General features: G+C 68.0%; 2 protein-coding genes across 4 annotated transcripts; both read left to right on the top strand.

The window, feature by feature from the left end:
- Positions 1-2,274: 2,274 nt before the first annotated feature.
- Positions 2,275-7,770, top strand: SHC2 (SHC adaptor protein 2). Of its 2 annotated transcripts, XM_072029196.1 has the most exons (13): positions 2,342-2,440; positions 2,473-3,009; positions 3,941-4,011; positions 4,329-4,389; positions 4,558-4,677; positions 4,802-4,855; positions 5,034-5,085; positions 5,240-5,366; positions 5,488-5,668; positions 5,750-5,816; positions 5,940-6,101; positions 6,197-6,498; positions 6,583-7,770. In XM_072029196.1, the coding sequence occupies exons 1-13, from the start codon at positions 2,342-2,344 to the stop codon at positions 6,709-6,711; spliced, it is 1,962 nt and encodes a 653-aa protein (XP_071885297.1). In that variant the 3' UTR covers positions 6,712-7,770. The 2 variants fall into 2 exon arrangements, with proteins under 2 accessions (XP_038025169.2, XP_071885297.1); XM_038169241.2 differs by having other exon boundaries at positions 2,275-3,009.
- Positions 7,771-11,413: 3,643 nt separating this feature from the next.
- On the top strand, positions 11,414-15,420 carry C2CD4C (C2 calcium dependent domain containing 4C). 2 transcript variants are annotated; one of them, XM_027472308.3, is made up of 2 exons: positions 11,414-11,492; positions 11,920-15,420. In XM_027472308.3, exon 2 carries the CDS (start codon positions 11,939-11,941, stop codon positions 13,187-13,189), a length of 1,251 nt encoding a protein of 416 aa, XP_027328109.3. In that variant the 5' UTR covers positions 11,414-11,492; positions 11,920-11,938; the 3' UTR covers positions 13,190-15,420. The 2 variants fall into 2 exon arrangements, with proteins under 2 accessions (XP_027328109.3, XP_071885358.1); XM_072029257.1 differs by having other exon boundaries at positions 11,474-11,506.
- The last annotated feature ends 9,430 nt before the right edge of the window (positions 15,421-24,850 follow it).

Below are 24,850 nucleotides of genomic sequence, written 5' to 3'. Positions count from 1 at the left end.
CTCAGAGCCCTGGCCTGTCCCCCAAGGCTTGTCCCCAGCGCTGGACGTGGTGGCCAGGATGGCCCCAAGGCAGGGCAGGACCCTCCCCACGGGGCTGTGGGGTGACGAGATGCTCCCTTGTGCCAGCACAGGGTTATGGTCCAGTCCTGGCTCCTGGAGGGTTGCCTTCAAGTAATGATTAAAAGCAGCCTGAGGGAAAGCCCTTGATGTGAAGCTAACTCCCCAGAGCCTGAGACCAGCTGGAAACGAGATGAAAATGATCCCCTGGCCACCGGGGACCTGTCCAGGAGAGGGGAGCAGCCTGAGCCCCCGTGGGCTGCAGCTGTGTGGGGGCTGTGGGGGCTGTGCTGGCTGCATGGGGCTGTGCTGGCTGCGGTGCGGCAGCTCCGAACCCCAGGGCCCAGCCGCAGCTCTGCGGGGTGATTGTTCCTCCACTGCTGCAGCGCCAGGCTGGCGTGCCCCCTGTGCTCCCCCCGTGCTCCCCCCGTGCTCCCCCCGTCCCCACAGCACTCTGCACGGGGCATGCGGTAAAATGCTGGTGACCTTCACGGGCCCTCGCGTGTGCCAGGAGCGTGTGTGGGGACCCGTGGGGACCGAGCCCTGTGGGGACCGAGCCCTGCTGGGTCCGGGCTGCAGCCACCCCAGGAGCACGCAGGAGCCCAGCTTGTTGCAGCGCTGTGCAGCAGTTTAAAAACAAAAACAAGGAGGGCGGAGAGAGGCTGAGAGAAGAGAAGTGGTTCCTAATATGGCAACAGCAAATGTAATTCTATTACCTTGATTTATTGATTGCACTTAGAGCAATTACTGGCTTTCACCCCGTCACCTGCCAGGGAGCAGGAGACAGCAAGGAGAAGGCAAGACAAAGGCGGCCGCGCGTTGCCCAGGGCACTGCAGGCCCCGGGGGAGGCTCGGGTTGTGTTTGTGCAGGGCTGAGGGCAGGGCGGCCGCCGGGCCCCTTTACCGCAGAGCATCCCGCACAGGCAGAGCGGGTCGGAGCAAACCCTCGAGAGGCTCAGTGGGAACACGGGGCTGGGGGGGCAGAGCTGGGCATTATGGCTTGGCTGGGGTGGGCTGGGGTGGGCTGCACGCAGGCGAAGCCCCCGGGGCACAGAGGCAGCCAAGCAGCTGCAGGTGGGGGCTGAGGACCCCCACGGCCCCATGCCCTAGGCTGGAGCAGGCGGGCGGCATCCACAGCAAAGGAACTTTCCAGCCATGCAAATGGAAAGGCAGAGGAGAGAAAACAGCAGCCAAGGGTGCTCTCAAAGCGAAGAGGCGGCTCTGGGCTCGGTCCCCGATGTATGAGAGTCATGCCGAGAGCCCCCGGCGTGGCGCGGTGCCCCACTGCCTCGTGTAGACGGGGCTCGTGTCCCTCTGCCTGTGCTGTGGGTGGATGTCGTGGGCTGATGCCAGGCTCGACAAGAGGTCTGAGTCCTTTGAATCCCTGGAAAAAAGCAGCAGCCCTGAGGCTGGAGGAGGGGAATGTTACTTGATTGTTTTGAGGTCAGAAAGTCCCTTTAAGATTTTTTTTTTCTCTCTCTCTTTCCCTGCTTGCTGCAGATGCTGGCAGAGAAGCAAGAAAATGATTGTGCTTTTTACTGCCTGAGCCCTCCAGACAGATATAAACAAGCGGGAGCCAGACCTGGCTTTGGAGGCAGACAAAATCAGAGTGAATAAGACCACTGGGCTGCGAGGCGCAGAAATAGGCCAGCCCCATTGTGCAGCACAGCCTCCCGCAGCCCCCCACCCCCCAGGCAGCCCCAGGCGCCCCGCAAACGCTTCCTGATGATGAAGATGTAGAAAAGTGGACAAAATGTCCCTGTTGCAGCTGAAGGCGTCGGCCGGGGGCTGCTGGTCCTTTCCAGAAGCCTCCTGCTCGCCGCTCGAGCCGATTGCCACGCGTGAGCCGTGCACCCCTCCCTGCCCGGCTCGCCCCGCGGTGAGCCCGGGACCCGGTGGTGGCGGTGGTGGCTGCCCGGCGAGCCCGGGGGGCTGCAGCCAGCGGGGTCGGAGCGGGGCAGAGCGCGAGCGGCTCCGTCCTGGTGGGGCTGCGTGCGGGGGGCACACGGGGAGCCCCCCCAGCACAAAGCCGTGCCTGGGGCTCTGGCGGCTGGCGCAGGTGCCCTGGGCTGTGCAGGGAAGAGCCCGGCCGGCCCCAAGCGGGAGCGGGCGCGGGGACGACCCCTGCCCCTTTTGGGGGTCCCACCGCAGTGGGGCGCGGGGGAGAGGGGGGGATGCGGGGGGGGCCGGAGCGGGGCGGGCGGGGGCCGCAGGGGCGGGCGGGAGGCGGGGATGCTCGGGGATGCTCGGGGGGGCCGGGGGCGGGCGGCGGAGCGCTCGCTCCATGACATCAGCGCTCGGCGGCCCCGGGGGAGCGGGCGGGGGGCGGGCGGCGGCGGCGCGGAGCGGAGCGGGGCGCTCGCCCCGGGCGGCGGCGGCGGCGGCGGCGGCGGAGCGCCGGGCGGAGCGGGGCAGGGGATGCTCCCCGAGCCCAAGTATGACCGGTTCCGCGACGAGCCGCTGAGGGCCGCCCCCATGCCGGCCCCGGTGCCGGTGCCGGTGCCGGCTCCCGCCCCGGGGCTGGCGCAGCCGTGCCCGGCGGCGGGCGAGGAGCCGGAGGCCGGCACCACGTTCTGCATGCTGCTGCCCAGGATGCCCCAGTGGAAGTTCCCCGGCCCCGGCGGCTTCCTCAGCCGCAGCCCCTCGGGCTCCAGCAAGGAGCTCTCCTCGCCGGCCCGGCCGGGGGGCGCCGCGGAGCCCGGGGGGGCCCCGTCCAGCCTGGCGGCGGTGCTGGGCGCCTGCGAGCCCGGCTGCTCGGCGCCCTGCTCGCTGCCGGGGCTCAGCCGGCTCCGCGCCGGGGCCGGGGCCGCCAGGAAGGCGGCGCGGGCGGAGGGGGCCCGGCCGGGCGGCGAGGACTGGAACCGCAAGGGCAGCTTCATCAGCAAACCGGCGCAGGGCTGGCTGCACCCCGACGAGCGGGTGCTGGGGCCCGGCGTCTCCTACATCGTCAGGGTAAGTGCCGCCGGCCCCGCTGCGCCCCGGGGGCTCCCGGGAGCCCCCCCCTCGCCCCCGGGCACCCAGGGCACGCGTCCCGCGATGCCCGTCCCGGGGGACCCCCTGGAGCCCCGCGGTGCTGCTCCCCTGTGGCTGGCATCCTGCGAGCTGGGCAATGCCCGGTGGGACCCCAATGCCCAGCGGGACCCCGATGCCCGGCAGGATCCCGATGCCCGGCCTCCCTCCAGCCTCCATCCTCAGCTCAGGGCCCTGGAAACGCTCGGGGGGCCCAGAGGCCGCTGGCAGCCTTGGCTGCAGCTGCAAGCCTGGCTCTGGACCAGGCTCACTGCTCAAGGCTGGGCTGAGGGCAGAGCCGGCAATCCTCTGCCTTGTCCAGAGGCTGCGGGCACGGGGTGGGACCCTGGCAGCCACCCCCTCCTGTACAAAGCCACAGGGGGCAGGCGGTGGGGTGCTGGGGCCAGCATTGTGGGGGTGCCCTGACTCCCACGGAGGGATGCCGGGGCTGGCAGCGGACGCACCCACACGGCCTGCGGCCCCTTTTGCCATCACGTAGCAGCCCCATCACGCTGCCCGCGTTGTCTGTCTTGGCTTGCGAAGGATGGCACGGGGCCGGGTCGGGCTGGGGACTTGCCAGGCCAGGGGACACAGCCCTGGGACACGGCCGCCACCAGCCCCTGTCCGGGCGGTTGGAGCCCTGGCACCCGGATGAGTTTGCTGGGTCTCAGCGCAGGGTCTGGGCACGCAGCGGGGCAGCTGGACATGTTGGGGTGGGGAGCAAAATGGTGCTGTGCATGAGAGCCCTGGAGCTGGTGCCGACGGGGGCCTTGTCCCTGGCACCCAGCTCCTCTGCTCTCCTCTCCCTCGCCTGCGCGGGGCTGGTGACGGCAGCCGCAGTCTGCTCTGACCTCCGTTCCCTCCCTCCCTGCAGTACATGGGGTGCATCGAGGTGCTGCGCTCCATGAGGTCCCTCGACTTCAACACCCGGACACAGGTCACCAGGTGGGGCCCCGCCGCCGCCCCCACCCAGGCCCTGTGGAGGCGGGGGGACGGGGCCGAGGCTGGGGGGGCCCCGCACGCCTCACGCTGGGCCAGGGGCAGCGATGCGGCAAAGGGCTCTGCCGCAGATCGATGGGAGGAAAGAGGAGAAGGGAGGTGGCCCCAGCTGGGAGGACGAACCGCGGCCCCATGACACCAGGGGAGGCTGGGGGATGCTGCAGGCGCCTGGGACTGGTGGCCCCCAGAGCTGTGGGGAGGGGAGGCAGCTGGGAAGGGGCTGGGGTCTGCAGCGATAATGCTGTGGGGCTCGGGGCTTGCAGGGAAGCCATCAACAGACTGTACGAGGCAGTGCCGGGCGTGAAGGGCATCTGGAAGAAGAAGGTGAGTCTCCTCCCGGGCCCGTCCTTCTCTGCTCCCCCAGGGCCAGGGCTGCTGGCTCTGATGGCAGCGCAGAGCCTGGGGTCTCTCGGGCACCCCCTCTGCCTCCTCCACCCCAGGAAGCCTGGTCCTGGGGGGCTGCATCGCCCCCACCCTCCTCTCCCCCGTCAGGCTCCCAACAAAGCCCTCTTCTCCATCCTGGGCAAGAGCAACCTCCGCTTCGCAGGCATGAGCATTGCCGTCAACATCTCCGTTGATGGCCTGAACCTCATGATCCCCACCACGCGCCAGGTGAGAGCCGGGCACAGAACGCGGCCCCCGGCCCCATCCCAGCCCCCTGCCTCCAGCCTCAGCTCCCGCTGCCAGGCGGGGGCTGGCAGCCCCCCCAGTAACCCCACGGTGGCCGTGCCCACAGATCATCGCCAACCACCACATGCAGTCCATCTCCTTCGCCTCCGGCGGGGACACGGTGAGGCTCTTGCCACAGCCCCTCCTTGGCTCCCCGCTTGGGGAGCGGGGCCGTGGGGCTGCCCTGAGCCACAACGGGGGGACAACACGGTCCCTGGGGCTGAGCCCCCCCGGAAGCCCTGGCCCCCCTCGCCATGCGATGGGGGGGTGCGGGCCCTGAGCACCCTCTGTGCCCCCAGGACACCACGGACTACGTTGCCTACGTCGCCAAGGACCCCATCAACCAGAGAGGTGACGCTGGCCCCGGGGCACGGCGGAGGGATGAGCTGGGCTGGGGGCGGTGTCCCTCAGTGGGGGGCGAGGGGCAGCTTGGGGCTATCCGAGGGGCTGCTGGGGACACGGGGGAAGCCTCGATCTGTCCGTCCGTCCGTCCGTCTGCCCGCAGCTTGCCACATCCTGGAGTGCTGCGACGGGCTGGCGCAGAGCGTCATCAACACGGTGGGACAGGCCTTCGAGCTGCGCTTCAAGCAGTACCTGCACAGCCCCCCCAAGGTGGTGGTGCCCCCGGACAGGTAGGGTTGTGGCTGGCCTGGGCGCCGGGGCCGATCCGGGCGTCCCTGTCCTTGCCAGGATTGGGGCCGGGCTGGGCAGGGTGTCCCCAAGCCACCTCTGCTCCCACCACGTCCTGTGCAGGGTGCTGGGGATGGAGGAGTCGGCGTGGGGGGAGGACGATGAGATGGGCGAGCACGACTACTATAACAGCATCCCGGGCAAGGAGCCACCCCCGGGGGGGCTCGTCGACTCCCGGCTCCGGCACGGCACGCTCCTGGGCCACGTCCGCGTCCAGCCCCCCAGCTCCAGCCCCGCCAGCCAGGTGAGCTTTGGGGCCGCTGCCGGCCCTGCAGTGAGGGGCCGGGGCTGCCCCCCCGATGCCCTCGCTGTCTTCTCTCCCCAGGGCGGTTTAGCACCCAGGAGAGAGCAGAGCAGCCAGCTGGGACCACCCTGGGACCTGGAGAGCCAGGGTGGGTACTGCCGTGGGGGGCTGCGGCCGCAGGAGGGTGCTGGGGGTGTCGGGGCAGGCGGGGTCCCATGGGGGCTGCGGGGGGGACCCTGCTCCACCCGGCGGTGATGCCCGGTCCCCGCAGGCCAGCCCTGCGACGGGTACCTGCAGGCGGACGGGCACCCCCTGGGGCCGCGGGACTACGAGGAGCACATGTACGTGAACACGCAGAGCCTGGACACGCGGGAGCCGGATGCCGCCTGCGGAGCACCGGAGGAGAGTCCCAAAAAGGACCTCTTCGATATGAGTAAGCTGCCGGGCTGGGGCCGGGGGCCGTGCTGAGGCCTGGCATCGTGTCCCAGAGCGGTGACGGCCCCGACGGCCCCGTCCTGGCTCCCGCAGGGCCTTTTGAAGATGCCCTGAAGCTCCACGAGTGCATGGCAGGGGGAGGCGGCAGCCCCCCAGTTGAGGACCAGTGGCCGAGCCCCCCCACGCGGAAAGCTCCCATCGCCCCCACGGAGGAGCAGCTGAGGCGGGAGCCGTGGTACCACGGGAAGATGAGCCGGCGGGACGCTGAGAAGCTCCTGCAGATGGACGGGGATTTCCTGGTGCGGGACAGCATCACCAACCCGGGGCAGTACGTGCTGACGGGCATGCACTGCGGGCAGCCCAAGCACCTGCTGCTGGTGGATCCCGAGGGCGTGGTAAGGGCAGGGGGGCCGGGACGGGGGCGATGGGGCGGGGGGCAGCTGCCTGGGGCTTCAGGGCTGCTCTGCCCCCGGCCCCAGGTCAGGACCAAGGACGTGCTCTTTGAGAGCATCAGCCACCTCATCAGCCACCACCGGCAGAACGAGCAGCCCATCGTGGCCGCAGAGAGCGAGCTGCACCTCCGCCAGGTTGTCCGCAGGAAGCAGTGATGCTGGGGGGTACGTGAGCCCCCGGCCCGCCCCCCTGGCACCAGACTCGCTCCAGCCCGGGGCAAAGCCGAGGGAGGCCCCTTCTGCACCCCCCCTCTGCTTGTGCCTGTCTTCAGGGGCCTCGTGGTGCCCACCTCCAAGGGCCCCGCTGTCCGTCCCTTGTCCCCCCATCCCCGCTGCCTCCCCTCCGTCACCCACACGGGGCCCCCTGCCCCGCGCACACCCGGACATTGATTGTGCTCAGCGGCTGGGGACAGCGCAGGGACGTGCTGGGGTGAAGCTGTCAGGTTCTGCCCATGGGGCTGCCCCAGTCCTGGGCCAGGCAGTGCCCATGTGCCCCCCACCCCTGACACCCCCAGCCCAGCACCCCGCAGCTGGAGACGTCCTGGCACAAGGGACGTGGAGAAAAGAGGGGTGGCTGCTGCTGGGAGCCTCATCCCTGGGCTCCTGTGGTGCGATGGGGCGAGCAGGCTGAGTGTGTGTGCGTGTGCTTGTGTGCACGTGTGTGAGCATGCGTGTGCACGTGTGTGTGAGCGTGTGTGTGAGCGTGTGTGTGAGTGTGTGCAGGTGTGCAGGGGGCTGCTGGGGCAGCGGCCCCCGCGCAGAGAGCCGTGCCTCTCGCCAGCGCTGCTGCTCAGGACCCAAGTCCTGCCTCGGTCCCCGCTCTCTGCCAGGACATTGGGGGCCCCCCCACCTGTCAGGACTGTGTCCCTGTTGGGCTCTGCCCGGTGGGGCTGGGCACAAGCACCTCCTGGAGCCGGTGCTTCTGGATTTTCCTGTGGGTCTCGTGCTTCCAGTCGCCTTCTCACCAGGAGTGGCTGTGCCGCAGCACCCGAGGAGCCCCTGCAGCCCTGCTCAGCCCCCGGGGGGGGCGCAGGACCGAGTGTGGGGCAAAGCTGAGCCTGTGATGCTGGGGTGGTGGGGGAAGAGGCGTCCCCAGCCCTGGGACCCCCCAGGTGCAGCTTTGGCAGGTTTTTATGGCATTCACGGTCCCTCCTCGGGCGTCTCTGGGGTTTGTTGTTTGGGATACGTTTCTAATTAAACCTGGAAATGAGCAAGGCCCCGGCTGTTCGTGCTGCCCCCAGGCACAGAGCGGGTGCCAGGGCAGCTTCTCCATCACCGCCAGCTCCCGGCCGGTCGCACCTCGGTGGCCGCACCCTGCAGCTGCCCGTGGGCACGCGTCGCCTCCGAGCCCTGGGGTGTGCTTCCAGGGCTGGGCTGCGGGGGGCTGGGTCCTGCGGGGCTGAGCTGGGAGATAAAAAAGGCTTTTGGCTGGGATTGGCAAAGGCACCAGGAGCCCTGCTGGAGCCCAGGGGCTGCGGGAGGCATGCAAGGCTTTCGGAGCCAGGGGCAGAGCAGGGCTGATGGGGGGTCGGGTCCCCCACGGCCACGGAGCCCCGGCCCCAGTGGGCCTCTGGCTGCAAACCCCGGGCACGGCGGGGCCGCAGCGGGCTCCAGGCCAGGCTCCGGGCTGGCTCCAGCACTGACATCCACGGGGCCCCACCGGTCACCCCCCGCTCACTGTGCCCAGAGCTGGAGCTGGCAGCCCCAGGGGAGTGGGGTCACCCCTCAGGGGACGTCCTCCGGCTGAGGGGCCGGCGGGGAGCTGGGTGAGTCAATGAATAAAGTCAGTGCCTAAATAAAGCCTGGTAATGAATGTGTAATTTTCCATTGATAGTCAAATATCTACAGGGACGCAGCGCTTCCATCTCGGCTGCTATTTTTTGTCATGTAGTAATGCGTCTGCAAAGATAATTGCACTGTTCCCTCAATAGCAGAGGCAGGAAAAGGCAGCGAGAGCCCCTGCTCGCTTCTCTGCTGCGAGGAACAAGCCTGCGCCGCGCACCAGCTGCCGCCGCTCCGCACCCGGCCCTTCGGCTGCCAGAGAGGCTGCGAGGAGGCACCGGCAGGGCTGGCACAGTGGTTTTGGGGGTATTTACCCACCTGGATTGAGGTTGTCCAGGCCGATCACTGCACGGACCCCCTGAGCCCCCCAGGCCCGGCACAGAGGCAGGACCCTGCGGTGTGGGGAGGTGGGCTGGGAGCCACGCAGCGGCAGCGCTCTTGAAACAAAAAACAATTAAATATGAGGCCTTTATTGAGTTACGTATGGACATGAATAATGCAATTGGAGCACCAGTTCCCGGGAGGGCCGCAGCTGAAATTGGATTTCTTTCTGTGCGCTCTGCACCCCCGGAGCAGCCCCACTGCTGGGCTGGGCTGGGGGGGCCGGGGCCATGCTGCTGTCCCTGGGGGCTCCCCGCGGCTGGGGGGGGGACACGGGGCTCTGCTTCCCAGCCTCCAGCAGATGGTAGCACACTGTCAGCTCTGCCAGGCGCATCCCCAGCCCTGTCTGTCCCCAGCCCTGTCTGTCCCCAGCCCTGTCTGTCCCCAGCCGGGCATCCCTCCCCCACTGCACCGTGCCCAGGCCTTGCTGGATGCTGCTCCCCTCCAGCGCCCTCCAGCCCAGCCCGAGGGACCCCCGCCCGCCTCACTAACCCTCGCCCATCCCCACGGCCCCCATCACGCTGCTCGGGGAAGGCAGCTCTGGAGTCCCAGATGGGGCCTCGTGGTTCCCCCCCCCCTGCAGCCACAGGGAGCTGCGTGGTCCCAGCCCCACGGAGGAGGCAGGAGGGGAGAGGGCCCCCACCCAGCCTTGCTCTGCGCAGTGCTGCCCGCTGGTCCAGAGCTTGCTTTGGAGGCGCTGGAGAATTGTTTTCTCCTGGCCTGCCAGCATTTGTTCTCTGCCCACTTCTGGCTGTGGTCTGGCACCTCCCTCTGCGCGCAGTGACTGTGGCAACGCGGCGCTGGAGGCGAGCGCTAGTCCCGAGCCCCATCGGAGCAGGGCTGGCTGCCAGCACGGGTGCCTGGGCACACCCCACGCCCCCGCCACGTGCCCCAGTGCCAGCTCCTGCTGTGTGCACGGGGCACTCCCGCTGCCCCCGCGCTGAGACCCGGGGCACTCGAGCTCTCCGGGGCTTTGCCCATCGCTGCCGCCCTGCTCTTGCCCCGGCCGTGCACCAGGACCAGGTGGGCTCAGTGCAGCAGCTCAGCTCCCTGCTCCCCCTCCACACCCCAGGGACCGCTGGCCCCAGGCCAAGTGTGTGGGCAGGGCTGGCCCAGCTCCAGCGCTCTTTGTTATCTCTGGGGAACTCAACCATTTCTGCACCTTATTTACCTCCTGTTGCACATGGGTGGAGGAAAGGTAAACACCAGCCTTTGTTCACCACCTCCCTTTTCCTTGAGCTTCCTCATCCTCTCCCTCTCTTTCTTCACCCTCTGCTCCCCACCCAGACCCCGGACTGGATGCCGTGCAGTGCCAACCCCTGGTCCAGCCATAACGCTGCCATCCCCCCTCCTCAGTGAGAAGCCCCCGCCCAGCCCCACTCCTGCCCCCCCACACCCTGCTTGCCACGTCCCTGTGGCTTCTCCCAGATTTGTGCCAAGCTCCCCTTAGGTGAAGGCCACTGCTTTGCCAGCGCCACTGCTCCCCACCAAGCAGGGCGATGCCCCGAGGATCTCTGAAGCCGTGGTGCCTGCCCTGCAGGGAGCACCCCAGGGTGCTGGGAGAGGCCTCACGTGGGGGAGAGCCCAGCAGAGACACCGGGCAGCGCAGAAAGCAGCAAGCAGCCAGGGAGGGGACGGCTGCTCTCCCAGCCCCGGGGCACCTTCTCCCTCCCCGCCTCTCCCAGGCGCAGCCAGAGCAGGCTGCCGGCCCTTGCTGGGCTCGGCGCATCCTTCTCTTTTCATCAGCTCAGAGGCAGGATGCGGAGGGAGCCGAGACCTCCCACCTCTCGCACAGTGCTTGGCTGCAGCAACCTGCGCTGAGTGAGATCACCGAGCCGGGCCTTCGTTTCTGGTGATTACATCAAGCCCTTTGCTGTCGTGGGCTGGTCGCGAGGAGAACGGAGCCTTCCCCGCAGCCTGGCAGCACCACGGGGCAGGCACCCAGGAGGAACAAACGCTGTCCCCATCCTGCCTGGAGCACCACCGTCCCCAGGGCTATAAACCCACGGGGTGCCCTGGCCTGAAGGTCGCCTGCCCGCTCGGCTGCTCTGGGCCCGCAGCGATGCTCCCAGGACCCCCTGACGTTTCGCCCCCGGTGCTCCCAGCACCACCGGGCCGTGTCCTGCCCCGCGCCCCCCTGCCAGGTGTCAGCCAAATGTGTGCCTTGCGGCGCTGCCCCCCCCCCGAGCCTCCCTCCACGGCATTAAACCACTTGATGCTCTCAGCGGGTCCTTGAGCTCTGAGCTCCTTGGAGTGCTGTTGGCTTTGTTCGGCGCTTTGATGAGCTCGAGAGCTCGGGGGGGTGGGGGGGGAGCGCGCCGCGATACCCGGGGGCTCCATCCTCGGGGGGCTCCTGGCTTGGCCCAGGGCAGGGGGGACCGGGGGCATAGCGGGGCTGCTGCCGGCTCGGGGGTCCCGGCCCGGTCCCGGCGTCCCCGCGGGCACACGGTGGGAGGGTCCCGGGGGTCGGGCTGCCGGGGGTCCCGCTCCCCGGTCTGGAGGCTGCCGGGGGTCGGAGCGGGGACCGTGCCCGGGGCGGCCGACGGGGGTCGGCCCCGCCGCCCGCCCCCTGCGGGCTGACCCCTGCCCGCCGCGGCCCCGCGCAGCAGCTCGGGGGGGGGGGGGGGGGGGCCCGGCGCGGCGCGAGGAAAAGCGGGGGCGCCGCGCTCGGAGGAATACGGCGGCGGCGCGGCGGGGAGCGCGGGGCCGCCCCGGCCCTATAAAAGCGCGTCCGCGCCCGGCAGGCTGCGGCGGCGGCGGCGGCTCCGGTCCAGGTGCGGTGGCTCCGGTAACGGTGATCGGCAACTTCCCGGTGGGGCGGGTGTCCCCGTCCCGTCCCGTCCCGTCCCGTCCCGTCCCGTCCCGTCCCGTCCCGTCCCGTCCCGTCCCGTCCCGTCGGCTCCGCCGTGCGCTGCGGGGTCCGGCGGGTCCCGGTGCGTCCCGGTGCCCGTCGGCGCGGCGCGGCGGCTCCCTCCCCACCCCCGTCCCCACCCCCGGGCTGCCGGGTGCCGGTCGCGGTGTCGGCGCGGTTCCCCCCCGTCTCTCTCGTCCCCGTCCCTCCCCTGGGACCGGCGGGTCCCGGTGCCCCCGGTGCGGCCGGATCCTTCCCCAGCTTCGTCCCCGTCGCGCGCCGGGCTGGCGGCTCCCGGCGTGCCGCTGCCCGGCCCCCGGTAACGGCGCTTCCCATCGGGTCTCTTCCAGCCCCGCAGCCGGCGGCGAGATGTGGCTCCTGGAGCGGCTGCGCGGCGTGGCGGAGAACGGCGGCTCCCGGGGCGCGGGGCCCGAGGAGTCCCCGCGGGGTTCCCGCTACAGCAACGTCCTCACCCCCGACAAGATCCCCGACTTCTTCATCCCGCCCAAGCTGAGCGCGGCGCCCGCTGAGGCCGAGGGCTCCGAGCCCCCTGCGCCGCCAGCCGTGGGTCCCTCCACCTCAGAGCAGGACCTGGCGGGGCGCAAGCCCCCGCGCAGCCCCCGGCCGCCCAGCCGGCCCCGGCCGAAGGCAACCGGCCGGCACATCATCCAGATCGAGAGCGCCGAGGACTGGACGGCTGAGGGGGGCTTCGGCACCAACGCGGACCCGCAGGCGCAGACGGCCATGTCGCTGCCCTACGTGCCCAAGGCGCAGACCTCCTACGGCTTCGCCACGCTGGTGGAGAGCCCCCACACGCGGCGTAAAGAATCGCTCTTCCACAGCGAGCACAGCAGCCTCTGCCCCTCGCCGGCCACCTCCCCCAGTGCCCAGCGCAGGGCCAAGCTCAATGGTGAGAGCGGGTCCCGGGCGCCCGCCGACCTGGGGGCAGCCCTCATGCACCCTGGCCGCTACTTCAGCGGCGGCGAGAGCGACACGTGCTCCTCGGCCGAGTCCTCGCCCTTCGGCTCCCCACTGCTCTCCCGCTCCGTCTCCCTGCTGAAGATCTTCAGCCAGGAGAGCCAGTCCAAGGTCATCAAGCTGAAGCACTCGGTGGCCCGCAACAGCTCGCTGTCCACCGACGACAGCTCGGCCGACACCAGCCCCAGCGCCCAGCGCCGCGCCAGGAGCGCCCCGGCGGGGGGGCAGCCGCCGGCAGCCCTGGACCTGCCGCAGGGCCGAAACCGCGAGCACAGCCTGCGCCTCAGCCGGGGTGGCAGCCTGCGCCTGGCCGCCGACTACGACCCCTCCAACGCCCGTCTCCGCGTGCGGCTCATCTCTGCCGAGGACCTCTACGATGCCCTGGTCGACGTGCGCAGCATCAACTGCTGCGTCTCGCTGTGCCTCAACCCCGGGAAGCTGCAGAAGCAGCGCAGCACCATCGTCAAGAACAGCCGCAACCCCAGCTTCAACGAGGACTTCTTCTTCGACGGGCTGGGCCCTGGCCACGTCAGGAAGCTGTCCCTGAAGCTGAAGGTGGTCAACAAGGGCAGCAGCCTGAAGCGGGACACGCTGCTGGGGGAGAAGGAGCTCCCGCTCACCACCCTCCTGGCCGGCCTGTAGGCAGCCCCGGAGGGAGCTCACCCGTGGGGCTGGGGCGCGGGAGGGCTGGGGCCAGCCCTGGCCCCTCTGGCGGAGGGTTCAGAGGGGCCCCCCCAGAGGAGGGCCGGGGCCGTGGCGGGTCTCGGGTACGGAGGGCCGGGTCCCTGGGAGTGGTCCCACCGTGGGGTGCTGCCAGCGTCAGCCCCCCCACGGCAGCCGCAGCCTCTCCCCTCCGTCCCCTCCCAGCTCCACTCCCGGGGCTGCGGCTCCTGGTGCCCAGCGGGAGCCGCAGGCCCTGTCCCCATCGGGAAGGATGGATGTCCCCTGCTGGGCTCTTCCCTCCCTGGGTTCTGCGGTCTCCAGCTGGCCGGCACGCAGCTCGGAGGTGGGTAGATCCCCGTAGCGTACTTATTGCTGCTTCCCTCAAAGCCTCAGCTCCCGGAGCGAGGCGATGGCGTGGATCTCGACTTTAATTTAAAAGTCAAGTTCGTAGTCTTGGAGACTGCAGGGAAAATACTGCAGCGGTGACCCAAGACCCAGCCTGGGGGTCCTGGGAGGCAGCCCGGGGACTGGCTGGGACCCGTGGTCTTTCTGAGCCTTTCCTGGACCCTTCCTGGGCCTGCGCAGGGCACGCAGGTTGTCTCTGCCCAACACCCGCAGCCTCTGGGGATGCCTTCCTGCCTTGAGCGATGCCGTCCGCTGCTGACCCCCCCCCATGGGTGACAGCTCCAGGAGCTTTAGGGGCATTTGGGTCTGCCCAAACCCAGGCAGGGGCTGCCAGGGGCTGGCGCTGCCAGGTGGGGGCCCAGCACCCCCTGCCCGGGCGCACGGGTGGGCACGGGTACCGGGTGGGTGTCCCAGCAGTTGCTGAGCACTGGTGGCCATGCACCTGGGTGGCACTGGGGAAGGGCAGCAGGCGGAGGCATGAGCTCCCTTCCCCTTTGCTGCCCACCCACCTGCGGGTGCTTGGGGGCTTGTGAGTGTCTGCACCCCCTGGGAGGGGGAGATGTAGCCCTAGGGGGACCTGGACCCCAAAAGGGTCTGTGCTGGCCCTGCAGCTCTCCCCGGGGGAGTGGGCGCCCCCATCGCTGCCCCCACCCCGTCCTGTCCCACCCGGCCAGGGACACCGGGAGGGGGAAATGCAGGCTGGGGTGTCTGCGGGTGGGTAGAACAGCCACCTCGTTGTTGTTGGTGTGGTGTTGCCTATCGCATTGGGTTCCTGCATGTTTTCGTGGAAGGGAGCAGAAATAGCAGCGCTCCTCTGCCCCGTCCCAGCACGCGTGGACACACGCACACACGTGTCCCTCTGTGTTAACCTCTGTTGGTGGCGGTTGATGTTCCTTCCTTGTCCTTTGCAGCAGATGGCAGATTTCAGTGTTGGCTATTTATATCTGAGGCTGATCTTTCCCAGCGCGTTTTACTTCTGTCTGTAAATATGTTCCAGGTACGCGAGGCATGGTTCTGATAGCGTGATGTTTGCATGTCGGGGGGATTTGGGGTGACCGTGGCTGTTTTTCGAGCTTGTGGATGAAAACAAACCGTGCAGGACGTGAGGAGCAGGCGCAGCCCTGTCGCAGGGGATTTCCCACCTGCTGCTTCCTGCCCCAGCCCCGACCAAGGGGCGCCCGCCCCCGCCCTCCCTCCTGCCCTGCGGGGCCTGGGCCCAGCCGGGGGGCGAGCAGGGGGCTGTGAGGGCTGGGATGGGACCTGGGGGGGGAACCTCCTGCACCAGGGCTGGTGGGGACCCCAGGGCACCATGAGGCACATCTGGGGGCACCCAGGGGCCGGGGACAGGACCGGTGCGAACGTTTCAGTGCCCACGAAGGGCTGGAGGTGCCACGGCCACCCCTCGGCAGAGCTGTGCTGGGTGCCTTTGGCTCTGGGGAGGGGGGGAGGCTGAGAGCAGGGCCCAGGACTGCTCCTTGGCTTGGGGCTGGCCCCAGGGGAAGACCCAAGGGCCCAGCAGCTGGTGCCATCCCCCCTGCCTGTCCCGGGGCTGCCTTGCCAGAGCGTGGTGCTGAGCCCCGGGCTGTGCCGTGCTGTGCCGGGTGGGTGGATGTGGGGCCAGGAGCATGGCATGGCGGGGTCCTTCCTCCCTGTAGCTCTTTTCTAATGTTCCTGCTTTGATATTTCTGTGGCTGGATTTAATGACGCATTTTTTGGAGTGAAAAAAATATATTAATACCTGAATGGAATGTTTGTTTACAGATGACTTCCCCTTTCTAGTGCAATAAAGGCATTTCTAAACCAGATGCGGGTGGTACCCCAGCTCTTGGTGTTCCCTTGCTTTCCATGGTCGCAGCTGCTGGGCAGTTCCAGGGCCGAGCCACCAGCACCACCTCGGGCCTGTGCCAGGTCCCCCGTGATGGGGAGCGGTGGGGAAGCAGGGCAGGGCCCCTGCAGAGCCCCAGCCATGCAGCAGTGACCTCTCCTCATGATGCTGCCTCTCCCCACCAGCTCTGTCCTGCGGAGCTGCAGGTGCTTTGGGGACCCCCCAACATCCCCAGGCAGCAGCGGGAGCAGTCCTCCGGGGAGGATGTGGTGATGGGGAGCTCCAGCTCTTGTCCCCACCCGTGCCATAGGGGTGCCAATGGCAGTATCACGGGGGCAGCCGCTCCTCTCCCCGAGCCCGTCAGCCTGGGCTGGGCACACAGCGCTGTTCCGATGGGGCTGTCCTGGCACCAGCCCCACAGCAGCACCGAGGGGGAAGCCCCCGTGCTGGGTTCGCAGCTCCGCAGCCCTGCTCTGAGTCCTTCACAGCTCAGCCCCCAGCCCCTGCGCTGGATCTGCCCCTCGGGGAGCCCCCCGCCCAGCCGTGTGCGTCCAACAGACTTTCCAGCTTATTTTTTCCCCTGCCTTCCATCTCTAAATCTGCTTTTAACCAGAGGCCATGAAAGAAAAGAGGGAGGTTTGTCTGTTACCTAAATGCCATTTTTCTAATTTCCACCACTCTAATAATTTGTCATTTTTAGTAGAAATAAAGAATAGGAGCACTACACAGATCCGCCCTCTCTCCTCCGGCCCCCACAGAGCAGAGAAAGCAGCACGGCGAGAGCATGGCAGGTGCCAGGAAATTTAAGTAGTTCTTTTTCTAGAGGTGTAAAAGCTACAGCAGTCAGCAATAAAAGGCGGCTGATTAAGTTAGGCTGAGCTAGATGTGGATGGGTCAGCCTCAAAACACCAGAAATCCCTGGAAAGTATTCAACATGTAGAGCAAACAGTCAGAAGGGCTCAGGGGGACGTCGTGTGGGGGAAGATGTAGCTCTGAATTAGTAACCGAGTTGTGGGGGAGACAAACGCAGCTTCCAGCAGTCGGGACTGGCCCCGAGCTGGGGTCGGGCACTGGGCTCTGTGCTGGAGGCTGCCGGGGGCCGAGGGGGGGTGCAGGGGGGTGCTGGGGCCGATGCTCTGGGCCCTTGGCTGGGGCAAGGCTGAGCCGAGCCCCACCGATCGCTTTTCTCCTGCAGGTGTCTGGGTGCTGTCAGGGCTGGGGGAGCCCCGAGTGCCACCGGGCAGCTCCACAGCCCCCACCCTGCTCTGATGCAGCTGCTGATTTACCATTTGGTCCAAAAAAACCACACCACACACACAAAAAAAGAAAAAAAAAAAAAAGAAAGAAAACCAAACCCCAAAGCTTCTTCCCGTTGCTTGGCAACCCCTCGGCCGCCCGGTCCCTCTGCGGGGGCCGCGGGGCTGCCCCGGCCCCACCGGGGTCGCTCCTCGGCTCCGTGCTGCCGCTGCGGGACCGGCACCGTCCCGGGGGGGCCGCGGGCGCGGGGCACGGCGCAGCCCCCCCCGAGCACGCCCCGGCTGCAGGCGAGCATCGGGCTCCCTGCGGCACGCTCGCTCCTCGCCTTATTGCGAGCATCCGTCCTCGGGGGGCGGGGGGCGGGGGGCGAGGCTCCCGCTGCTACCGGGGGGGGGAGCGGAGGTGAACCGGGTCCCGCACGGCCTCGCAGCCGCTCCGGGCCAGACACGAAGCCGGAGGGAGCTGCCCGCGGGGTCCCACGCCTGCCCGAGGCAGACCGCGCTCCTCAGGCCCCGGGGACGCGGACACCGGGCGGCTCCGTTCGGCCCCGCGGCGCTGCGAGGGAGCAGCACGGGAGCAGCAGCCGCTGGGGGGTCCCCGGGGCTGGCGGCGCTGCCGGTGCCACCGGCTCACGCCCGGGTGATTTTGCTGTTCCGGGTGATCTTTGCTCTCGCGCTTTGAGGCTGGCAGCACAACAAGCACCTGGGGCCAGGGCACGGATCCTGCCCCAGGAAGGCGGGGAGCGGGCAGGAGGTGCCGCCCCGGCTACGTGGGCTGGGGGGGCCTGGGATGAACACGAGCACGGGGCTCGGACCCGGGGCCTGGACACGCGGAGCTGCGGGACAGGCGAAGCCCCAGGGGCTGTGCTCAGGGAGAACGCGTCCCTCGGGAGGCGAGGGGGAAAGGAAAGCGCCGTGGCTGCTCTGCAGTGCGAGGGATTTCTCCCGACCTCTCCTCTCTGTCTCCAGTGACCTCCTCTTTTCCAGCTGCCTGCTGGAGTTTTAAAGGCTACCTGTGAAATGTTTGCAGCATGTCCAAAGCATCAAGTAGGCCCAGGTGGGAGGGAAAAAAATGGCATAAACAAAGCAGACGGGAGGATTTGTTAAACGCCAGCAGCTGCTGGCAAACACTTTAATATCAGTGCAGACAGGCACCGATCGATACAGCAATTTGGGGCCGCTGGCTGATCTCTGCGCGGTGCCCGCAGCCTCTGCCAGCATTACAGCTCCGGCGTGGGGTGCTGGGGGGGGGCTGGTGCTGGGGGGGGAGCCGGAGCTGGGAGGGCTCCTGGTGCTGCGGGGGTGCTGGCAGGGGTCGAGCTGGCGCGGGGGGGGCAGTCAGAGCTTGGCTCTCCCCCCACCCGCCCCCCACATTTCGGGCAGGGGGACGCATCTCCTGCCGCGGGCTCCTCGCGGGGCAGCGGCCGCCCCGTGGCCGCCGGGGCCCTGCCTGCGGCCGGGAGCCGGGAGCGGGGCCGCCTCCAGCGGCGCGGGCAGTGCCCAGGGACCGCGGTGGCCGCGCCGCGCGGAGCTCGCCTGGCATTGCCATGGCGATGCAGAGAGAACGGCGCCCGCTGCCAGGCGGCGGAGCGGGGAGGGCCGGGAGCCGCGGGCAGCGCTCGCCCCGGGAGGTGCCGCGGCCACGGCCGGCTGCAGCGGGGGGCGAGCGGGCAGCCCCCCCACGCCCACCCCCTGCACGCTCGTGGCGGCCCGGGGGCTGCTGAGCTTGTCCCGGCCGTGAGCCTGTGGGGCGGAGGTGGGGCCGCATCGCCCCATCGCACCCCTCGCAGCCAGGACAAAACCAGAGGTGGCACCAGGCAACGTGTAAATACACAGACAGATATACGCGAACCCTCGACTCTCACCGCTGCCAGGTTATAATTAATTCCTATTTGCAGCTCAGTCCAATTTCCTTCACACAGCTCCCAATTCAATCCAATTGCCGTATGAGATTTCTGTAATCACTAATCTTATCAAGCCCATCAGTGTGAAGTGAGAACGCTGCAATTAGCAGGACCAGGAGCAGGGCGGAGTGGAGCAGCAGGTGATGTGCTGCTCAGCGAGTATTTATTTCACCTGTGCCAGGGGAAAGATGGTGCTTGGCCAAGCGTGTGCTGGGGCTGTCCCTGGGCTGCCTGGGATGGGCTGTGGACGATGCTGGCGGGGGGAACAGGCTCAGCCTTTCCAGCCCCACCGCTGGGAGGCAGGGCTGCTCCTGCCTCGCTTCTTACCCCGCCTGGGTCCCCAAGTCCCAAAGGGGAAACTGAGGCTCAGTAGCGATGCAGGGGAGTGCTGAGATGCTAGCTGTGGCAGGAACAGCCTGCGGGTGAGGCACCGAGCGCTGCTGGGCTCCTCCGAGGGGCGCAGTGGGGCTCTGGCCACCCTGTGGAAGCACAGCGCCCAGACACCAGTGAGGAGCCAAGAAACGCGAAGTTGATGCTGGCGGAGTGTCCTTAAACAGAGCTGCCTGCGCCGCTGTTTGTCACAACAGTAGGAGTTAAAGACGAAGTGTCAGCCTGGATTCTGGATTTCCTGGCTCTGCTTGCCGGCGCCTCAGCCCCGCTCCCTTTCCCAGCCCTGCTCACGCTGCTGCTCGCTCCGTGTCTGAGCAGACGGAGGCTTAGGCTCTAGGGGCAGGAGGAAGCTGTTCACATCCTGCCTGCCCTCCCACCGAGCATCGCCGGCCTTTTGGCAGTTGCGGTGGGAGAGGCTGCTCTGGTCCTGCCCTGTCCTGACCCCGTGGGGACCAGCTCAGCGCCCACCCCACCAGGCACCGCTGCAAGCCCCGGGAGCGCCCTGTGCTGCAGCCCCTCTGGCCTGGCCCCATCCCGGGGTACAGCTCGGGGGGATCCTGCCCCACGCTGCTGTCCGCGTGGTTTTGGAGCACTCTGTTTTCTTCCCACTGCCGCTGGCTGCCTTCCTGCAGCCACAGGGGCATTGGGTGGTGGGATCAGGCCCACCCGCCAGGCTGCTCGCTCGGGCCCGGCTACCTCGGTGCCACCGGGGCCCTCCCTGCACCCGCCGGGACCGGGGGGTGGCAGCGGGGGTGAGGAGCGGCCGCTCGCCCTGCTCGGTGCAGAGGCTGGTGCAGATGCTGGGCACCCCGGGAGCGTCGCCGCTCAGCGCTCCTGTGGCACGCGGGACGCCCCCGGCAGCATGTGGCAGGGCCATCAGGGTCCCCATCGTCACCACAGCTGCGGCGGCCACGGGGCTGAGTGGCACGGGCGCTACCAACAGCTCTCGCTGCGCCGCCCCCGGCCGTCTGTCGCTGCTGACACTCACCGACAGGAATAAACTCCAGCACCTGCCATATGCTTCGCTACCTCTGCTGCCTGTGCTCACTTGTTACTCGCCGTTTCAAACGACGGGGCTGCGTCCGCGTGGGCTGTGCCCCTGTCAGCAGGGAGGAGGGGTGGGGGCAGCTCCGGGGGCGCGGGGTCTCTGACGGCTCTGGGTCCCTGCCCCCTCCCCAGCCCGCGGGTGAAGCTCGGCCGCTTTGCGCCCTGTGCAGGCACGGCCGCTGTGCCGGACCCGTCCCGGGCGGCAGCTCCGCGGCTCGGCCTGGGGGCGATGCGGGATCGGGCCCCTCCGTGCCAGCTCTGCCCCTGCCGCTGGCTCGCGGCCGCCGCCGCACCTCGCGGGGCACCGACAATGCCCCCGGCCGGGCGGTGCCGCCGAGCCTTTGTGCCGGAGCCGGGCACGGCGCCTGGCGCTGCGCTCGCCCGCCAGGGAGCGGGGCGCCGGAGGCACGGGTCCATCCCCTGCACCCCGAGGTGGGCCGGGGACGGGAGCCAGGGCGGTGGCGGCTCCGGGTCCTGCCTGGCCGCTGCCCCGTCCCTGGGAGATGCAGCACAAGCCCGGGGGCTCGGCAGGATCGGCCTCCAGGAAGGAGATTGAATCCGCTGCAGAGGCTCTGAGCCGCCAGTCTGTTCCCTTCCCTCCCGAGCTGCTCCGTGTGTTTAACGATCCCTGCAGCTGGGAGAATTAATCTCGTTTCAGGAGTGGATGTACCAGAGCGCAGCTCCCAGGCGCGGGGCTGGTGGGGCTCCGAGCAAGGGAGCGACCTTGGCGGACGGCGCCGGCCGCTGCTCGTCCCGCGTGTGCCGTGCCCCCGGGCCGAGCTCCGGCCCTCGCGAGCCCCGGAGCCGCGCAGGAGGACGGGGAGCTCCGAGCACGAACAGCGGCCGCCTGCCTTCCCGTGGCATCCCGCGTCCTGCGCGTGGTGCTAATTGCACCGTGCAGCTTTGATTCCTGGTTTTAATTGCAACCTAACGAGGCCGGGGCAGCAGGAGAGGAAAACATCGAGCTTAAGGGAAACAAATTGGGAAAGAAAAGAACATTTACTGGTGACTAATAGGTCTGTGGATCGGCGCGTGTGTGTTTGCCTGCCACAGCGCGGGATGCTGCCAGCACGAGGAGGAGAGGGGATTTCTTCCACGCGTTTGGCAAGCCGAGCCGCCGCTTCATCCTGCGGCCCGTGCTGTCTCTGGGTTATTTTTAACCCCTGTTGCACAAAAGCTGCCCCCTCATCCCCAAACAGTGGATTTTGACTGCTTGCACAGGGATTGGGGCTAAATCTTCTAATTCTAACAAATGTGCCAGTTTATACACTGGGCTGAGCTCATCAGAGGGAACCAAGACTAATTTGGTGCGGATGACAGGAGGAAATTTCTGGAGTTGGCTGCCATCCTGGCACCCAGCGCCGGGGTGCCCGCTGCCCTGAGCCAGCAGCACCGTGGCCGGTGAGGGCGTCCCAGGGGGGGTGAGCGTGGGGCTGGGGTGAACGGGGACCTGGTGGGGATGGGGACTGGGAAGCGGGGATGGGGACACGGTGGGGTGTGGAGAAGGGGCTGGGGCTGGGGCTAAGGGCCGGGGATGGGCAGGCAGAGCCGTCTCTGGCCCCAGCGGTGCCTGGTGCCGTCCCGCTCGGCTCCCCCTGCTGCGGGTGCCTCCTCGGACGGGCAGCGCGGCCCCGCGGGTGCTCGCACGGAGCTGCTGCGGCTGCGCACCGCGGAGGGCTGGGATCTCGTTACCGAGCTCTTTGACTTCGAGCATCTTGGAAACCGATGCTTGCTAATAAGACAAAAAGAATGACAGCAAATAAGCCCAGCCGCGGGAATGTGGCCTTCTCATCTAGCATTTTTTATTCCCCCACGTTCTCCCCCTTCCCTGCTTTGCCACGGATAGAAGCCACTTTAATAAAATTATTAAATAATAAAAAAAAAGCTGTAGCCCCCACCTCGATGCAGCAACCATGGAAACCGGATCAAGGGGACACCTGTACATTTCCATTCTGGGCTTCTGCTATCTGAATATACAGAGGAGCACTAATTAAAAACCCATCGCTAGTGGCAGCAGAGGGAAGGCGCTGGGCCCAGGAGAAGGGGGTGCGCGGCTTGGAGGCGCGCCAGGGATGGTGGGCGGAGGAGTGGGTCCCCAGGAGGGGACAAGCCATCCCCTGCTGCCACCCCGATGCTCTCATCTCCCTCCTGGCTCCTGCAGGAGGAACGTGCGTGTGCCGGCCGCCAGTGGTGGGGAGGACGAGGCAGCCCCAGCCCCGCTACTGCCCTCGGTGCCGAGGGGCTCAGGGGACCCCGTCCCCGGGCCTGGGGACACGTCCCGGCGGGGCAGGGCAGGGCCGGGCCGTGGGGCCGTTGGGTCGGGGGCTGAGCCCCACGCCGGGAGGAGCTGCGCTGCCGCACCGACACGGGGTGCGGGGCGGGGGCAGGCGGAGGGGGAGCAGCTCCGCCGGCGTCGCCCCCCGGGGCTGGCACCGGGCGCTGCGGTACCGGGGACCCCCGGCCGGGGGCGGGAGGGCGGCGGGCGGCGGCGCGGGGGCGAAGCAGCGAAGCGTGAAATCTCGCACCTCCCACGGGGAGGGCGACGGCTGCGGGAGGCTGCCCCCCCCCCCCCCGGCGCCGTGCGCGGGGCCGCGGGGCCGGTAACGCGGTGGCCGGGCGGGGCCGGCAGCTCCCCGGCCGTGAGGACAGGGCTGCGGGGGCCGCTCTGCGCCCTGTGCTGTACGCCCTGGCTCTGCACTGGATTTCGGGGGCTTTGTCGCCTCCCTGGGAGGAAGCTCCTCTCCATCTCGCACGTGTGCACCCAGGAGGAAAAGGCTGTGTTTAACCTGCAGGTTTATTTTTGCCGACAGCTAACGGCAGCGCCTGGAACATTCCCCTGTTTGGAGTTAAATTTTGCTAGAGCTGAGTTTTAGTCATTGTTGTCAAAAGCTGTCTCCTCCACATTTATTTCTTGAAAAAGCTCCTGGCGTTGAGCCGCTGAGAGCCCAGTGGCCCAGGCCCGGTGCCTCCACCCACGGGACACAGCCGCGGCGTTCCCTGGGGGCCAGTGGGCAGTGAGGCCGTCCCCTCCCCTCAGTACAGACGTGGGACCCATGCCATCATCCAGGTGCTGCACAGAGCACAGTTCACAGGGCCCTGACCGCCGCTGGACTCAGCTGCGCCTGCTCCTCATCCCCTGCCCAGCCACAGAGCTTGATCCCCCGGCACGGGGCTGCGGCCGTGGGATGGGGGCTCCGGCAGCGGGGGGGGTTCCTTGGGCTCCAATCAAGAGCTTCCACCAAAGGGTGGTGCTGGGGGGCTCAGCAGGGGCAGGTGGGTCCCGGCATTGCCCGCTGCCTGCCCCACCACTGCACATCCCTGCCCACTGCTGGCCCCACAGCCCCAGCAGACAGCTCAACTTTGGGGAGAAGAAAATTCCTCGTTTCCATGGGAACCGGAGAAGGAAAGTTTCTGGGGCTGGGGCTGGGATGGAGCCAGCTGGGACGAGAGCGGCAGGGCCAGCAGCACCCCAGGGCTGGCCACACTCTCCCTGCTCCCCTCCTCTCCCAGGGCCCGTGGGTGCCCGTCCCGCTGCCAGCACCTCGCGAGGCACAGCCTGGGCGAGCGGCTCCGGGGGCTCCTCGCTCCCCCCGCGCTGTGTCGGGCGCGAGCTGACATTTCGCTCTGCAGCTCAGCGCGTGGCGATGCAGAGAGAGCTCTAATCTGCTCGTCTCCTCCTCCCCCTCTTCCCAGAGGCAGGAGCTGTGGCCTGGGAGAGCAGTGGGGCTCTGGCTGCTCCTGCTGGGCTGGGGGACGGAGGGGACGGAGAGGACAGAGCTGTCCCAGTGCCTTCCCTGCCGCTCCCTCCCATTGGGCTGCATCTGCCTGGCAGGGCCAGGATGCTGGCAGCAGAAACCGAGGGTGGTTTCGGAGCACCCCGGCTTCTCCTGCCTCGTCCTCCCGCTGCTCCCTGCTCTGCCTGCACCCAGGCTGGCAGCAGCCCCCCAGCAAAGGGCTGGGCCCGGAGCCCTGCGCCCTTCCTTGGGGTGCCCGAAGGGGCCTCGAGGGCAGCACAGGCAGTGCCCCAGGCCTGGTGAACAGCCCCAAAGCTCTGCCAACCCACCCGGCCATTGGAAACCCCCAGCTCCAGCCCCATAAATTGGGACCCTACCACTCAGCCCAAGGCACCCCTGGTCCCTGTGGACTGTCAGAGCCCTGCCAGGCACCCGGACACCCTGTACAGCCCTGGTTCCCAGTGGCTCAGCTCCAATTAGCGAGGCCCCTGTTAATTTTTCCTGCTCAGCAGCTCCCACCAGCTGTTAATGAGCTCTCACTGTCCCAGCCACTGCCAGCCAGGGGCAGGGGTCCCACAGCCCGGGGGTCCCGGCACCCTCCTTGCATCCGCAGGGCCGTGGTGCGAGGCCGTGACACCACGGATGTGGGAGCAGGGTTAATGATGCCCTGAGATGGATCCGACCTCGCCACCTTCCATCTTCACCTGCGGCTCCCTTCTCCCTGCCATTATCTGCATGGATGCCTGTGGATTTCATTTCCATATTCATGGTGTTTTAATGACCCTGTAATGTCTTTATGGTCTGCAATTAAATGTGGAATCTTTTTTTTTTCCTTCTTCTGCAGATTAGCATCTGCATAGGATCATTTGTGGCATTTGAGCAGAGGAAGGGAAGGCTGTGCAGGAGGGAGACGGGGTTAATTAAACTTCAGAAATCAGCGGGCTCCAGGCTGCTGCTGTCTCCTGCCGGTGCTGGGTGGCCACGGCTGGGGGGGGTCCTGGCCACCCCTGGGGCAGCTCCTGGGGGCTGGCGGGGCTCAGCCAGGCACACAGAGGTTCTCAGGGGTGGCTCAAAATGCG

Source organism: Anas platyrhynchos, chromosome 29 (genome assembly GCF_047663525.1).
Source record: "Anas platyrhynchos isolate ZD024472 breed Pekin duck chromosome 29, IASCAAS_PekinDuck_T2T, whole genome shotgun sequence".
Classification (NCBI taxonomy): Eukaryota; Metazoa; Chordata; class Aves; order Anseriformes; family Anatidae; genus Anas; species Anas platyrhynchos.
This window is presented reverse-complemented; position numbering and strand designations above follow the sequence as displayed.